General features: G+C 41.7%; 2 protein-coding genes across 2 annotated transcripts in view; one reads left to right on the plus strand and one right to left on the minus strand.

Moving 5' to 3' along the window:
* Positions 1-9,364, minus strand: part of SELENOF (selenoprotein F) — a 49,346-nt gene extending 39,982 nt beyond the window's left edge. The window contains exon 1 of the mRNA XM_042781693.1: positions 9,290-9,364. Within this exon, the coding sequence (XP_042637627.1) occupies positions 9,290-9,364 (75 nt within the window). The remainder of the gene's footprint in view (positions 1-9,289) is intronic.
* Positions 9,365-10,304: 940 nt separating this feature from the next.
* Positions 10,305-17,351, plus strand: part of HS2ST1 (heparan sulfate 2-O-sulfotransferase 1) — a 241,505-nt gene continuing 234,458 nt past the window's right edge. Inside the window, exon 1 of the mRNA XM_007946180.2 lies at positions 10,305-10,428. Coding sequence (XP_007944371.1) covers positions 10,305-10,428 — 124 coding nt within the window. The remainder of the gene's footprint in view (positions 10,429-17,351) is intronic.

Consider the following 17,351-nt stretch of genomic DNA (forward strand, 5'->3'; position numbering starts at 1 on the left):
CTTCACGTGTATCCTACCGGGCATAACAAGTGAAGAGGAAAGACAATGTCCCACTCTATGGGGTTCCAACAAGCCCGTGGCAGAATACCAGTATCAAGAAATTACAAAAGAATACTATCTTGGTTACTTAGTGCTGTTACAACAGAAATACCATAAGCAGGTGGCTTTAACAAACAGAAACTTATTTTTCTCACAGAAGCCTGAACTCAGGGGTTGGCCCTAGGGGAAAGCTTTGTCTATTGGCAATGGGAGAAGGCCTTTGTCTCCTTTCAGCTCCCGTTCCCGAGTTCCTTCGTGATAGTCAGGTAGCCTGGCGTCTGCAACATCTGTGTGCTTGCATGCTTAATCCACACTTTTATATCTCAAAAGAGACTGATTTAAGATACAAAACCAAAACAAAACCATCAAGTCAATTTTGACTTATAGCTATTCTATAGGAATTGCCCCATAGTTTCTAAGGCTGTAAATCTTTAGAGAAGCAGATTGTCACATCTTTCTCCCACATGAAGGAGTTGGTGGGTTCAAACTGCTGACCATTTGGTTGGCAGCTGAGAGCTTTAACCACTGTACCACTACCCCCCCAAGACACACCCTACACAAATAATGTCTCATTAACACAACAAATAAAACCTACTCCCAAATGGGACCATAACACAGGTATAGGGGTTAAGATTTACAGCATATACATTTTGGGGACACAATTCAATCCGTAACACATACCATGAAAAGTGTCTGAGAGAAAACAGAACTGATCATCACTGGCGCACATGGGAGAAACACTTAGACATGGGGTATATGGAAGCTTTCCTGAGGAAGTAATTTCTCAGTTGGGTCTGAAATGTTAGAGGTAAGTAGAAGACAACTCTTCTTTTTTGGGGTCAGGAGGAGAGGATGGGAAGCCAGAAAGCTGGGAAGCAGCTTCTAGGCAGAGGCAATGCCAAGGAAGTTCAAAGTCCTGGCCCGAGGGAGAACATGGTATGTGAGCGATACCAAAACAAGTGACCTCGGCTTCCAACACTATCTCTCCATAAAGACTGTAATCTTTATGGAAGCAGACTGTTACACCTTTCTCCTGTGGAGCAGCTAGTGGGTTTGAACCATTGATCTTTTGCTTAACAGATGAACACTTAACTACTCTACCACCCCAGTAAATATTGGAAAATAAGGAAAAGATGGGGCAATCTACTTCCGTAGTGATACTGCCTCGGAAACCCAAGGAGGAGTCGCTATGAGTCGGTTCCGACTCGACGGCACATAACAACAACAACAACAGACAAGTCATGTTAAGGAGGACAGACTTCACCTTAAAAGCAAGAGAACCATAGAAGAGTTTTAAGCATTCAGATTTAAGTTTTCGCATTCTGAACGTACTTTAGAGACTATATCAGAAAGGGAGAAAAAGAGATAGGGAGACTAGTTAGGAAGTGGTTGTGCTAATTTGAGGCAAACAGAGCCTTAATTTGTGGAATCAGAATTAAGTGGATTGGCTCAGAGATTTTTAAGGACATAATGAGGAACCGTGAGGGCAGTGGTGATTCAGTGTAGAATTCTCACCTTTCACATGGGTATAAATTGGAGCTCTGGTGGTGTTGTGGTTAAGGCATTGGGCTGTTAATCCAAAGTTTGGTGGTTTGAATTCATCAGCAGCTCCAAGGGAGAAAAACGAGGCAGTCTACTTCTGTAAAGACTTACACATACAGCCTTAGAAACCCTATGGTGGTTGCTATGAGTTGGAATTGACTCAATCACAGTGGGTTTGGTTTTGGTTTTATATGAGTCTGAAACCTGGGTTTGAATCCTGGCCATTGCACCTTATGTTTAGCTACCACCTCCTTTCTGTCCTTAAAAAAACCAAAAACCAAACTCACTGCCATCGAGTCAATTCCGAATCAGAGCAATACCCTTTGAGTGTCCAAGGAGGTAAATCTTTAAGTAGATTGCCCAGTCTTTCTTTTGCAGAATGGATGGTGGTTGTGAACTACCAACCTTCTGGTTAGCAGTCAAATGCCTTAGGCACTACGCCACCACCATTCCTTCTGTCCTTAAGGAGGCCTAAACAAATTTGTTCTATTTACTCCAATTGGGAGGGATTTAATAATGGAAACTCCCAGCTGGGACCAATTTTAGCAGAGGCTTAGCTAGTTGATGAAGACAGAGACTGATGAGGGGGTCAGGGTCCTCTAGTCCAGCCCCAGCAGGGACCTGAGATTATATGCATGGGTGTGAGTAAAATGGGCTGGGGGTGAGGAAGAGACCTTCTTAGGACTCCTGGACACAGGAGCCCAATGTACCTTCACCCCGAAACCTGTCAATGAAATGCTGCAGGGGCCTAAGGTTTGAGGGAATATGGGGAGGCAACAATTGATGGGACTAAGGTAAAAGTTTGGATGAGAATTGGAAGATTTAAACAGATGTTGTATGAAGTAGTTGCATCTCCTTTATCTGAATGTATTATTGGGGTGGATATTATCTCTAATTGGAGAACCTCCCTCCCATCCCTGGGGTACCTGATACTGTAAAACTGAAGGTGTATAAGTCTGCCCTTAGGCCAATACTGATTGGACATGCTAAATGGGAACCATTAGAATTGCCCAAACCCACTCTGGTTAACTTGAAACAGCATAGGATATCTGGTAGACAAAAGGAAATTACTGCTTTGATTAAAAACATGCTAAAGGCTGGAGTACTGGTGCCAACAAATTCCCTGTATAACAGCCCTATATGGCCCGTGAAAAAGGCAGATAGCTCATGGAGACTGACAGTAGACTACCAAGGCCTAAATAAAGTAGTGCTACAGGTGGCTTCAGGGGAGCTCTGGTAGCATAGTGGCTAAGACACTTGCCTGCTCACCAGACGGCTGGCGGTTCAAACCCACCAGCCACTCCTCGGAAGGAAGGTTGGGCAATCCTACTTCCGTAGTGATACTGCCTCGGAAACCCAAGGAGGGGTCGCTATGAGTCGGGGCCGACTCGACGGCACATAACAACAACAACAACAACAACAGGTGGCTTCAGCTGTTCCAGATACGGTGTCAATGGTGCAGAAAATAAAATAGGCTTAAAAAAAAAAAAAGTCAGTCACAGTTTGCTTTCACATGGGAAGGCTCTCAAAATATCTGCAGTGTTTTCCCTCAGGGTTATTTGAATTCACCAGCTTATTGTCATGGCATGGTTAGAAGAGACTTGGACTTGGTGCATATTCCAAGTATGGTGATATCGATGATATTATGTTAAGTGTCAAAACAGAAGAATAGGCTAGGGTAGATATGAAAACAGTGGGGGCCCACATGACCAATAGAGGCTGTTTAACAAATCCAGCAAAAATCTAGGGCCTTGCCCAAATGGTGAAATTCTTGGGAATAACTTGGGCAGAAGACACTTGTAACATTCCACAGGCAACCAGGAATAAGTTGCTGTCACTACCTACCCCCTAAGACGAAGCAGGAAGCCCAAAGTTTAATTGGTCTATTTGGATTTTGGAGAACACATCTTCCACATGTGGCAATATTGCTGGCTCCCATGCATAAATACACTCGGAAGAAAGCTGTATTTGAATGAGGCCTGAGCCACAGCAGGCTGTGTCTGATACAGAAAGCGGTCTCACTCTCCCTGCCTTTAGGCTCTTATGATCCACATTCAGATATGATTTTGGACGTGTCTGCTACACGTGCTTATGCAGACTAGAGCTTATGGCAAATACCTTAGAGCACCACCCTACAACCATTGGGATTCTGGACTAGAAAGTTTCCAGACGCTGCAGCACATTACACGCCATTTGAAAGGCAATTACTCACCTGCTATTGGGCATTGATTGAGACTGCCTCAATGACAAAAGACATAAAAATCATCGTAAGACCTGAAATACCCATAATGTCTTAGGTGATGTCAGAGACACATTCTAATAAGGCAGGCAGTGCCCAAAATAGTTCCATAATAACATGGAAATGGTTCATAGAAGAACAAGTGACTGGAGGAATTCAGGGAGGCGCCCACTGTGTCCATGAGCAGGTTCCTCTTTTCCCATAGGGCCTACCGTGGGATCGCGTGAGGAGCTGCCAGAACCCACTGCCACATGGACAGTGTCTTATGAACAACTCTCTGTGGATCAGCAGAAGGCTGCTTGGTTCACAGATGGCAACTCCAAGGTACATGGGCAATTGATATGGAAAGCTGCTGCATTAAGACCAGCAGATGAAAGACCCTGATTAAAGAAGGTAAGAACAAGTCAGCTCAATGGGCTGAACTGCATACTGTCTTTCCAGCTGTCGTGGAAGAAGTGGTTAACGGTGAGAGACCATATGTTTGGATTTTTACTGATTCATGGGCAGTGGCCAATGGCCTGGCTATATGGTCAGGCAAATGGGTGATGGAAAATTGGACTATTAAGGGGACACTTGTGTGGAGCATGGACTTACAGAAAGCATTCTGGGAATTCAGAGCATTAGAGCAGGCCATGTTGATGCCCATCAGAAGAATCCCCTTCCTGGATTGGATGGTGATTGGAATCAGCAAGTGGACATGCTGGTATGCTCCCCTGGGGTGGTCAATTGGGTCCATGAAAGAACTGGACATGGGGGTGCTGCAGCAATACAGAGATGGGCTGAGTGTAGTCCACATCCTCCTTGTACCCTGAGGCACAAAATGCCAATAAGGACTGCTTTGTATGTCAGCAAGACAGATGGGCAGATTCCTTGGGGAGAAGGCCCTACACATAGCTGGCAAGTTGATTACATAGGACCCATGATGCCAGTGACTTCAGGTAGCTATAAATGGGTCCTCACAGGAACAGATCCTTACTCTAGACTGGACTCTGCTTACCTGTGACAGATACAAATGGCAAAAACACCATTAAAGGACTGGAATAAAAGATACTGTACCAATTTGGGCCACCAAGTCATAGTTCCTCAGACCAAGGAACATACTTTACAGCCCACAGGGTCCAGCAATGGGCCAAGAAGCATCATATTGCACACCATCCTCAAAGTGATGGTTTGAGAGAATTGAAATGGGCAGTTAAAACATTCATCATCTAAAATGGGAGGAGATAGAGGGCTGAAGGGCTGGCTCACCACTAGACAGATTCCTATGCTTTTCTGGGGGATCTGGAGAAGAAGGGGTAGAAGATAATGCTGGTGCCACTGTACAATTCTTCCATCCATCACCTGACACTGCTTTCCTCCTGCCAGGACCTGGGATGCAGTTGCAGGTGCCTCAGGCAGGGGTGATCCCTAAGTAAGGGATCTGGAAAGGGACTGAAACTATACCCCTGAACCTGTATGCCAGAATTCCCAAGGGCCTTATGGGATGGATTGTACTTTCCCCCCATCTGGCAAAATTGGGGCTGGCAGTGAATACTACCATCTTGCCTAGTGGTCGAGACAGCCTACTAGTTTTGTACCTATGTAGCCACACCCAAGATGAAGGGGAGCGGACTGAGGGTGATGCACTTGTAAGACTGATCTTGCTACCAGCAATTTGGACTGGCATAGCAGTTGAACCTGATGTCCCTTCCCAAGGTGGGAAAGTTTGGTAAAAATAAATGACAAATGGGAAGAAGGAGAAATAATAGCTGAAGGTAAAGGAATGAATAAATGGGTTATGCAGCAGGGGAAATCTATTTATGCTGACACCCAAAGAGAGACTCAGAGCAGGAGAACAATCTTCTCCCAGTTAAATTTTATCAGAGTCCAGGAAGGATGATGATGAGACAAACTTTTGGAGTACTGATCAGATCAGATGGACACCTGCAGCAGACCTGAATGGCTGGGACCTGAGTAACCTCATCCTTAAGACTCCTTGTTCTACTGAAGGACTAATTGTTAATGACTTTGGGACTGGAGGGGCAAATTAATCCTTCAAGTGTAAGAGGGCTAATGGCTAGAAGAGCCATGGGGTGGCCTACAGTGCAGTGAATTGCTTAATATGGCCCTTCTAGACATCACCCTCCATCTTGTGATTATAAATCCTAATCCCTATGTCTGTTTAGGGTGGGATTCAACTCCTGTCCGCTCTGCTGGAGGGTATGACTCAAGTGACCACCCACTTTGTGATGTATTGTAAATCTCATTCTCTATGCCTATTTAAGGTGGGATGGATCTGGAGTCTCACGTTACTGGAGGGTATGACTCAAGTCACCAACCTTAGCTTTTTGAGGATATATATGTGAATGCTCTCTCTTGCTCTGGTTCTGCATTTGCTTCATCATTATCTCACCCCTGGACTTGAGACAACTATTCCAGAGGCTGCTTTCTTCAAATATTTAAGAACCTTGTAAAAGGGTTCCTAGGGAGCTCTGGTGGTGTAGTGCCTAAGGCATGTGGCTGCTAACCAGAAGGCTGGTGGTTCAAACCCACCAGCCGTTCCTCGGAAGAAAGGTTGGGCAATCTACTTCCATAGTGATACTGCTTCAGAAACCCAAGGAGGGGTTGCCGTGAGTCGGATCCAACTCCATGACAATGAGTTTTTTTTTTTGGACTTGAGATAGCAGCTGTCACCTGATTTGCTGATTTGGGTTTGCTAACCCTTACAACTATGTGAGTTGGGAGAACCCTGCAGACCTACTCACAGACCTAGGACTAGCCAGCCTCCCAGCCCCCACCACTACCACGTAAGCCATTTCTTTGGGAATGGGTTTTAGTGAAGATTCCAGACTAAGACAAAGTAAAAAGAAAGGCCTGGTGATCTACTTCCAAAGATTAGCCAATTAAAACCCCATGGATCACTGTGGTCATTACTGCAACAAATTATGGGGATAGAGCATGACTGGGCAGCATTTCACTCCATTGTGCATGGGTCACCATGAGTCAAAGGTTGATTCAAAGGCAGCTAATAATAACAATAAAACAATGACTTACTGTATTTGCAAAGTAAAAGGAGATGAATTTAAAATAACTCATTTCTGGCTTGGACAACTGGGAAGCTTACAAAGCCAATCATTTAGATTCTGACTACAGGCAGAGATAATTCAAAGGGGGAACCAGGAGGCTGTTATTTCTCAGGAGAAGTATACTGGTAGAAAGGAGTTCTGGTAGCATAGTGCCTAAGGCACTGGATTGCTAACCAGAAGGCTGAAGGTTCAAACCCACCAGCCACTCCTCGGAAGGAAGATGGGGCAATCTACTTCCGTAGTGATACTGCCTCGGAAACTCAAGGAGGGGTCGCTATGAGTCGGGGCTGACTCGATGGCACATAACAACAACATGAACTAAGGGTTAACAATAAATAGATTTGAGAGAAATTTAAGAAGTAAAATCAACAGGACTTGGTGATCATTTGGATATGAAAGAAAAAGAGAGTCAAAGATGACCCCCAAATTTCTGGCTTGTATTCTGTGGAAGGTCATTGTGGTAGGTTGGTCTCATATCCATAAATCCTTCTTATCCTGGTATGAACCCATTACTTCAATGTAACTTTGTCGTTCCTGACACTTTCACTTCTCCCATGCACGGATACAATCTATTTCTCCACCCTGGAAACTGGACTGACTTTGTGACTTGCTTTGGCAAATACTGTGTGATGGAAGTAATGTACATGACTTTGAAGGCTTGGCCTCAGAAAAGTATAGCAGTTTTCACACTTACGAGTGCAGACCTGAGACTGCTATGTAAAGAAGCTGGTCCAGCCTCCTAGAGGATGACAGGCAGAAGAACCAAGCCGATCTCACTGCCAGTATCAACTATGAATAAGGCCATCTTGGACTCTTCAGTCCAGCTGACCCACTAGCAACACAGCCATATAAATGAGGCCAGAAGGAATCAGCAGAAGAACTGCCCATCCAATTCACAGAATTATGAGAAATCATTGCTTTAAGTCACTAAGTTTTGGAATGGTTACATAATTAGAGATAACCGAAAAAAACAAACAGGGAAATTAAGAGAAGGAAGCCTGAAACATTATGCCTTCTTATCTTTGTCTGGAGATGAACTAAAAAAAATTATTTAATTAGCAAACAATCTTAAAGAGTACAAACTTCGGGGAAGGGCGTTTAAGGAATTTCTAAGGCACCAGATACCTGAATAATAACGATGATGGGGGTATTGGGATGTTAATTAGAGATACAAAAAAATCTACCTTTTGGATAAAGAAGGAAAAGTCAAACAGGCAGGATGCTTCAAACTCCTCGAACCAAAAGTAGAGGTCTAGGGTATACTCTCCAAAACGAAACTCAACGCACTGCCCTGAAGTCAGATGCGACTCATGGCGAGCCCTCCTTGTGTTTCCGAGGTGATATCACTACCGTAGTGGATCGCCCAACCTTCCTTCCGGGGAGTGGCTGGGGAGTTTAAAACACCAGCCTTCTGGTTAGCAGTGAAATGCCTTACGCACTACAATACCAGATCCCCTCAAACCTTGGATAAATCAAATAAACCAGGTCTCTTAGGAGAAGACTTTTCAGCATGCTCAATAAAAAGAATACCTGAAGAAAGAATTAAACTTAGATAAAAAAACATAAAAGCTAACAGTGGCTATAGAAAAAGTTCCAACACTCACAAAGCAAAGTATGGATTGCAAATCTCATGGAAGGAGTTAACCAATATCTGGTTGTTTTGTGAATGAATAGAAAAGTAAGTCAAAAGATTCAATGATTAAGAATACATCTAAGAAAAATAAAAACGGAAAAAAAAAAAAAAACCCACCTTAGATAATACCGCACAAATTTGGGAGATTAAGGCCATTGTTTTAAAACATCAACTTTAAAAACTATACTTCTGTTAGAGTAGCTTCTTTGAGTGCAATAACGTTTAAAACCATAAACCGCATGAAATGCGCATAAGCGTACGTGAATGCCAGAAGAGAACCAAAGTAAAAGGCTGTGTAATACTTAAAGAGAGAACACTAACAATTAAGAGAGAGAAATAAATTGGGATTGTATGCCTGGACGACCCTTAGAGAGCTTCCCTCTAAGGTTTGGGAGCCTGGTCATTAACGGTAATCCCTTGCATTTCTGTACAGATAGAAACAACTTTCACTTCTTTACACGCTTTATTACTTGTCATTATTATTTTTTGTCATGTGATTTACAAATTGTTTTTGATTGGAGCTCTGTAAGGGAAGCTGAGTACCCAAGAAAAAGTCTGAAGTCAGACGAGCGCTGTTAGAAACCTGGGGCCAGGAAGCATCAACCAAGGATGATTAAGCCACGTCGCATTCCGAACACAGTAATCCCTAAGGAAGCTTAGTCTTACCGCCCTCTTCAAGTGAGGCTCCTAAACGGCGCCGAATCGCCCGTCCTCCTAAGTGCAATCCCCCCTATTCACCCTGAGAAAGCCGCAGAGGTGATCTCAACTCACCGCCTGAAGCACAGTCATCAACAACCACCGCATCCCAAACGTCGGCCCCAACCATCCTCCAGTCCCAGACGCCATCGCCAGCTTGTTCTGTAGGTCTCCAGCTAGACAAAGGACCCCTTAGCTAGGGCAGTCCACTTCAGAGCCTGATCCAAAAAAAACTCCTAAGAACTGATGCCATCAACTATCTCATTCTGCAGAGACAGATATTACCTAATGACATATAAAACCTTAAATATGATAAAATATAAAGAAAATCGCCGGATCCTTCCGATAACCCAAATCGGGCATTTTCCTAAACTCCCCAAATCCATGCATCTCCGGTTTGTTTCTTTCATTCACGACAGTTCGTCAAGCGGCCAAGAAGCCCCGCCTTCGTCAGTTTCGGCCTGCCTCTTTCTCCAAGTTTATCCAACCACATGCTGCTTTAGTTGAGACCTGTGGCAGAGAAAACCAACCGTAACGCGAACCTGGAGCGTTGAGACGCGGTTCTTCGGACCAATAAGCACAACGGAGTGGGATGAGAGGTGGAGCTTCTGGTTGCCGAGCAGCGTACGTGGATGCGTGCGCGTGGTGGCGGAGGGGGATGGGCGGGGGCGGGGCCGAGGGCAGCGCAGCCGCAGCCGCATCGCTGGTGGAGGAGCGCGCGGCCGTGAGCTAAGGAGGGAGGGAAGGAAGCAAGAGAAGGAGGCGGGCAGGCAGGCGGGTGCGGGGTCGGGACTAAGGCATAGAGGGAGGCGAGAGCCGGGCAGCCGCTTCGCGCTGTTTGCTGCGCGGGCTTTTGGAGGGGGTGCCCCTTGAGTCTGCCGAGGAAGAGCAAGCACCGGCGGCGTTTGTACTGGCGCCTGGGGGCGGGGGACTGGGGAGGCGAGAAGGGGGGTCGCTGCGGTGGTTCTCTCGCTGTCGCGCACTCCTAGCCTCTTTCCGGGCTTGGTGGGTTTCTCCCGGCGTCTCTCTTGTCTCCGGGGTCCCGCTCCCCGCCCCCCGCGGTATGTCTTGATCCCGAGCTGCGGGTTACATGGGGCTCCTCAGGATTATGATGCCGCCCAAGTTGCAGCTGCTGGCGGTGGTGGCCTTCGCGGTGGCGATGCTCTTCTTGGAGAACCAGATCCAGAAACTGGAGGAGTCCCAGTCGAAGCTAGGTGAGGAGCCGAGCCACTCTGGACTGTGTTGTGAAAGGGGCCGGGCCGGGCAGGTATTGCAACCAGAGCAAATGGGCGTTTGTCTTCCCTGGGTCTGGCTGGGGAAGCTGGGACTGGGGACAGAGAGAGCACAATCTCCAAGAATGGGGTGAATTAAGCTTGAGTGGCGTGCTGGGCTCGCGAGGTCACGGACAGAGGCTGCAATGTTGGATTTTCCTTAGCCAGAAGGTTGCCCCGAAGTAGGTAGGCAAGCATTCCACGGAGAGCGCGCCAGACAGGACTGAACTCGGTGGGGAGTGGGTGCTGTTGAAGGAGATGAAAACCTTCAGCCTTGCTTATACTCTTAAAGTCGCACAGATAGCCTCGGCAATGTCAGAGAAAGGCTAATTCTAATTTGAGATGTGGGCACTTGCACACGGATCTTTTGGGATGGGGGTTTACGAAGGGATAGATAGATGCGCAGAAACGAAGGAGATGCCGGGTGTGATGGTGAGTGAAAAAAATACACTGTAGTGAGTTGCACTCTAGTGCTGGGGGCAGCAAGGGACCACACAACTGAAGGGAGAGGTAGGCTGCTCAGGTAGGACAGCAGAGCAAATAAAAAGCTTCCACAGAGTACGGATACGAGGCATCCGGGGCTTTAAATTATTTTTTAGTGGCGCTATAAACCGATGAAAGTTTTGGATTTAAGAATAGGGAGTATAAATGCGTTGTTTCGCGGCAATGGTGATGGAGTGAGTTTAGGAGAGGAGGGAACGCGGAAGAGGATTTATGGTGAGGTTTACATTTATGAAGGGAAAAGTAAGATTACGCAGAAAGTTAACTGTATGGTTAAGAACTGTAAGAAGTTAACATTGCTTACTTTAATAGGTGACATGCTCTGAAGTACAAAAACTTCGAATGTAGAGTGGTGAAAGGTAAACCAGAAAAATGCACAGATATTGAGTACTTTAAATTTAGCGGGGAACTTGGGCATTTGGAAGAGCTCAGGTGGGAAACGAGTTAAAAGAATGTCAGTGATACATTTTGATTTGAAAATGTACATGACACTTAAAAAATCAAATGAAGAGACTGTATTTGATCGTGGAAAAGTAAGGTGAAGTGTTTATATGAATGCACTTTCATCTCAGCATCATTTAAAGGAAGTACTTTTGAAAAGCAAGCAATGAAATACCTTCAGCAATTTAATTTAGACGAAGGAGTAACTATGAAAAACAGCTAGAGGCTGCTGTAGATGATGGTTAATTTTTAGAAAAAGTGTGTCAAGAACTAATTGTAGTATTACATATAGTAGCTTTTTCCAGTTTTGGTAGACTTTGCAAAAGCCCTGGAGACATTTTTAAGAGCACTGTAGCAAAGATTATCAAAGAACATTTAGTAAGTCTGATTGAAGTGCAGCTAAAGTTGAAGACATGAAAATGATTCCAGTCCCCAACACTAGAGTAAAAACCATATCGTACAATTCTGAACCAGTGCCACATTTATTTACTGTGATTTTATTAATATTGTCTTGTATGAGTAGATAAAGTGTTCATACAGGTTGACCAGTATGCTTTTTCTTTTTGTTTAGGTACTTTTAGCAGTATTCAGGATCATATTCTGAAGTTGTTAATAATACAACTATAGACAAAAATGATTAAAATTTATGTTTATTCTTTGTTGTATTGCTATTTGGAGTTCTTTGGAATTGATTTCTTAGACATGACAGTGGAATAGAATGCATACTTTAACTTTTGATCTTCTTTCCTTTCTTAACACTTTTTTTCACAATACTTGAAGGTGGTTTCCATAGAGACAACATGAATGATTTTAAAAAGTTATCTAAAGTTGTAGAAAGCCACAGGTAGGAAGTAACATGTTTTCAAATATTCTTTTTAAAAAAAAAGAGAAGAAAAACCTTTACATTTTATTGGAAATAGTAAATGTGGATCAAAAGAAGTAATTCTCAAAAATGATTAAAGAAAAGAAGCTTCTAAAACAAAACAGTTGAAGGATGTAATAATTCTCTGGAGATGCAAAAACATGGCAAAAAAAAAGTATAACTATTTATATAAGCAGTCTTGCTTTTTTTAAAGTCTTGTAAAAGTTAGTATTTTTAATGTTGCCATTTAGTAATTTGACCGTTGGGAAAGGAAGGAGAAAGAAGGCGTATTGACTGCCAGCCTCTGTATTAGGACCTTTTGTCTGTGATACTCTTATTTAATCTTCCAAGAATGCCATAGAAAACCATTTCTGCAGGTGTTGGAAAGGCTCAGAGGTTATATTACTTGCCCAGGATCTCATAGGCAGTAAGTGGTAAAGCTAGGTTTGGAACCCAGATGAGTTTGATTCTAAACCCAGTGCTCTTTTAGTTGTGCTGTGCTACTTGAGGCTTTATATTGGTGTTACCCTTAGATTTAGCTGTTTTAATATAATTTTTAAACTATAATACCAGTGCTTAATTGCGTTTATTGCTAGGAATGAATATCATTTTGAGAAAACCTAATTTCTCACACAAAGGAATTGGTTTAGTATAATGTCTGCCCCTTGTTTGTATGTCTGTAATGAACGTAATTGTATTACCCAATGAAAACAAGTATGGGATCATGGTATACGTACTACTCTGCAGTCTGTTTTTTTTTTTTTTTTAAATGTAGAAGCATAGAGATCTTTCTAGATTAATGTGTATATTCTTACTCTAATAAAACCCAACCCAACCCATTGCTACTGAATCGATTCAGACTCATATTGACTCTAATAGGATAGAACTCTGGTAGCATAGTGGCTAAAGCACTTGACTGCTAAGCAGAAGGCTGGCGGTTCAAACCCACCAGCCACTCCTCGGAAGGAAGGTTGGGCAATCCTACTTCCGTAGTGATACTGCCTCGGAAACCCAAGGAGGGGTCGCTATGAGTCGGGGCCGACTCGACGGCACACAACAACAACAACAACAACAACAACAGTACCTAAAGCATTTGACTGCTAACCAGAAGGTTAGCCAGTGGTTCAAACCCACCAGCCACTCCACGGAAGGAAGACTCGGTAATCTACTTCCCTAAAGATTTACTGCCTTGGAAACCCAAAGGGGGTTGCAACTGCCACCCTTTTGGTTAACAGCTGAATGCTTTAACCACTGTGCCACCAGAGCTCCTCTCATTTCCACGGTTGTATAATACTCCATAGTATGCGTGTGTTGTAAATTATGAAGCCATTATGCCAGTAATGAACATTCAGGCTGCCCCTCTTCTTTCTTTCTTATTTTCTTTTTTTTACTGTTCTTTTCTCTGGTTATTACAAACAGTGGTACGAGAAACATCCTTTTATGTCCAGTTATTTCCTTATGTGTTGATACCAGTAGCTCTTATATGTAGGATTGCTCTGACAAAGGTTATATGTTTTGTAATTTTAACAGATTTTAAAATACGTTTGTTGTTGTTATTGTTGTGATGTGCTGTTGAGTCGGACCCGCTTCATAACGACCCCTCCTTGCGTTGCCAAGGCAGTATCACTACAGAAGTAGATTGCCCAACCTTTCTTCCAAGGAGTGGCTGGTGAATTTGAACCGCCAGCCTTCTGGTTAGTAGTCAAGTACCTTAGGCACTATGCTACCAGAGCTCCCTAAAATACGTTAGTTTCCCAAAAAAAAATATTTCCTGAAAGTTTACGGTAATTTACACTGTCCTCACATGCTCACAAGTACTGGATGCTATCAGTTTCTAATTTTTGCTAGTTTGAGCCTGTGAAATGATATGTTTTTGCATTAATTTACATTTCTCCAACTTCTAGTTAGGTTGAACATCTTTATGTATGCTTATTTCCCTTTTAACTTGCTAGTTAATTTGTCTATATTTTTCTGTTAACTAGTTTATCTTGCTAATTTTTAGGTTTTTTTTAAATATATATATTAGAATTAGTAATTCTTTATCTGTCATACGTCTTGCATCTGTTTTTCTCCAAAGTCATTTGTTTCTTGACTTTGTTTATGATGTGTTTTACTTATAGAGAAGTTTAAAAATTTGCATAGTCAATATATCAATTTAGACGAGTAGCTTTTCTATGTTTTTTAAGAAGACTCTACCCACTACCTAACCAAGATTAGGTACATTCTCTATATTTATTACAATATTTTATAGTTTACCTTTTGAAATTTACCCCTTTAAACCATTCATGTGTTTATAGAGATTGTTGCCATTTCTCTCAGTGAATAGCTACTTATGCCAAATATTGTATTAGTAGACCTTTGTTTTTTCCTTTTTAATCATATATTAAGTTTTAAATGTTTTTGGATCATTTTTGGACTCTCCTTTTCCACCAATCAGAGTTTCTTAGAAACTTGAGGGTCTCATAGGCTTCAAGGCATCCATAAGTTTACTGAAATATATGCATAGCTTTCATTAAATTTGGAAAGTAGTATGCGATCCCGTTAATAGTAAGAATGACTGATTCTTATAGTAAATGTTTAATATTTAATGAACTAAGTATGTTTTTTGTTTTTAATGTTAACATATTACAACATGTAGCTTGTGAGTGAGATTTTGGAGAAAAGCACACTAGTTAAAAAAATTCTGTGGGAAGAGTAGAAAATGACAAGTCAAAATGATAACTAGCTGTGGCTTAGAACTATACGTAAATCAGAATTTATTGGTCTTAAAATGTAGTTCTTTCTGGAAGATGTTAAACCTTGGGTACCTTTGTCACAACTTAAAGGAACTAAAGCACTCATTTGGACTTGCTGGTTGTCTGGAAACTTAAACTCGAAGGTGAAATGCCCTGTGCTTAGAAGCAGTAGACAGTTTTCTGAAGGTTGTGTGAAACAAGACCTCACCCATTCTGTTGAATGCAAGCTTCTGAGGTTGTTAGACTTTGTTTAAATTTTATTGGTTTTGAGGTTGCTTTGTGTTGACAACTTGAATTAATTGACTGGTAAGAATTTTTTCTGCAGACTATTGATAAATTAGCTGTTTTCATATTCATTGCTTTGGTCTTAACATGCTTTTAGGGTCTGTAGACTAATAGCTTTCCCTTAGTGAATGTAATGAATGTTCACATAATGCTTCAGAAAGACCACTTTTGAGGTATGTGCTTATAGATGGGCTTCATAATCATGGCTCACTACAGTCTAATTACTTAAGTTATCTACTCATCTACCAGTAATTGAAACTTTGTTAACTATAGATTAATTGTTTTCGGGCCACTTGTACATCTAATCCTATCCCTTTACCTACTTAAGGACTTTATTTCTCCTTTTCTACAACCATCATTTTCCTCTTCTACTGGAGCATAATGAAGATGCTGATGTCTCTACCAACCTAAAGCCAAAATAATACTTTCTCTTGACTTTCTTCCTGAGCCAACATCTCCTACATCTCTGCTCCCCTTTGCAGAATACTTTAAAAATTGTCTATTCTTGTGGACATTCATACCAGGTAGATATATTCCTTAGAACCATCAATCGTAGGAGAACAGAAGGGCAGTACTTGCACAGGGAGATAGCTCAGGCAGCAGGAATGCATAGTGAAGAAGGACACAGGGAAGAGGTAACTACATAGAGGAAGTGGGAAGAGAGCTGTTAAATTCTGGGGATTGCAGTCATGTCGTAAAATAAAATGTGTATGAAGAACTGTATGGAAACTGAATTTTCTGTGGATTGCTAGGAGTTGAAAATTAACTCGGTGCAAAACAATTGATTCTTGAGCTAATTGGTCACATTCTTCCTGAGTTTGAGTGGCATACAACAGGTTGAGTACAACTTACTACACTTAGTTAAAATTAAATTATGCAAAGTTGAAGATCTAGTTACTATGATAATTATTCACCTTTAAGGGAAACTAAGTGACTTCTCTGTGCATGCAACATAGTGATTACAACCACTGCAGCTACCTCCATCTCTTATGGTTCCTTTCCATATCACTTAGCTTGGAATAGGCTTATTACAGAAAGAATACAAGCAGAAGCCTCTGAACTTCCAGATACTATAAAGTGTACTACTCATTAATTGGAATCGTTGGATTCTCCTGTTGGAAGATGGTCATTTGAAGAACCACAAATCACTTATATTTTGGCTTAAAAAATGCAATTAGAGGGAAAATAATGCCTACTTTCCTAAATTCTAGTAGAAATTCAGAATCTTCCGTTAGTACCACCTTAAGTTCTACTGATATTTTTTCCTAGGTTTGTGGCATAGCTAGAAATAAATGATTTGTATGGTTAAGGATACAGAAATGTGCTTAGATACTTATCCTATGAGAGTTGGGAAAGTGGAACTCTTCTGGAAAATACCTTAAAATTGTACTCAATATAGTTATGGATTTGAGGTTAAGTGACTATTGTAGGTACAAATATAGCTCTCAGAATATTTATTTCTAATGATAAATTATGTTGAGGTTGATATTAATGAATGTGGTTTAGAAATGTTATTGGCTCATTGATAAAACATGACTGATGTATTCCCTGTGTGCTTTGAAACAACAATATAGGAAATAGCTGGATCAATCTAATTTATTTCTGCTGAGTATTTCAATAGGTTTTGGTATCTGGGTCTCCATAGTTTGTCTTAGGAAATGAATTCTGTATTAAGTGCTGTGTTAAGTATTACGCTTGAAAATAATACCTTGTTACAAATACACCTATTGTTTTAGTTAATAGTAACTTTTTGAGAAATATGAAGTCTTTAAAAAATCTAGCTGTACTTTATAACTGTATCATTACTAAAATCTCATTGCAAAAATAAATTTTCATTTGATATTTAATAAAGGGGGTTATAAATTGTATTCAACTTCGATTCTTTCTAAGAACTTGGTGATTAATTAGAGCATTTACAATCCTTTCATTTGCTATGTGTGATACAAAAGGAAAATATCTTACATATTTTCAATGATAAATATATTTTGAGAACAAGCATGTATGTTAAAGCTTTGACTTGAATTATTGTTTAAAATAAAGCC

The sequence above is a fragment of the Orycteropus afer genome, unplaced genomic scaffold (assembly GCF_000298275.1).
Source record: "Orycteropus afer afer isolate SDZICR_OR568_19922 unplaced genomic scaffold, OryAfe1.0 scaffold00152, whole genome shotgun sequence".
In the NCBI taxonomy this organism is placed as follows: domain Eukaryota; kingdom Metazoa; phylum Chordata; class Mammalia; order Tubulidentata; family Orycteropodidae; genus Orycteropus; species Orycteropus afer.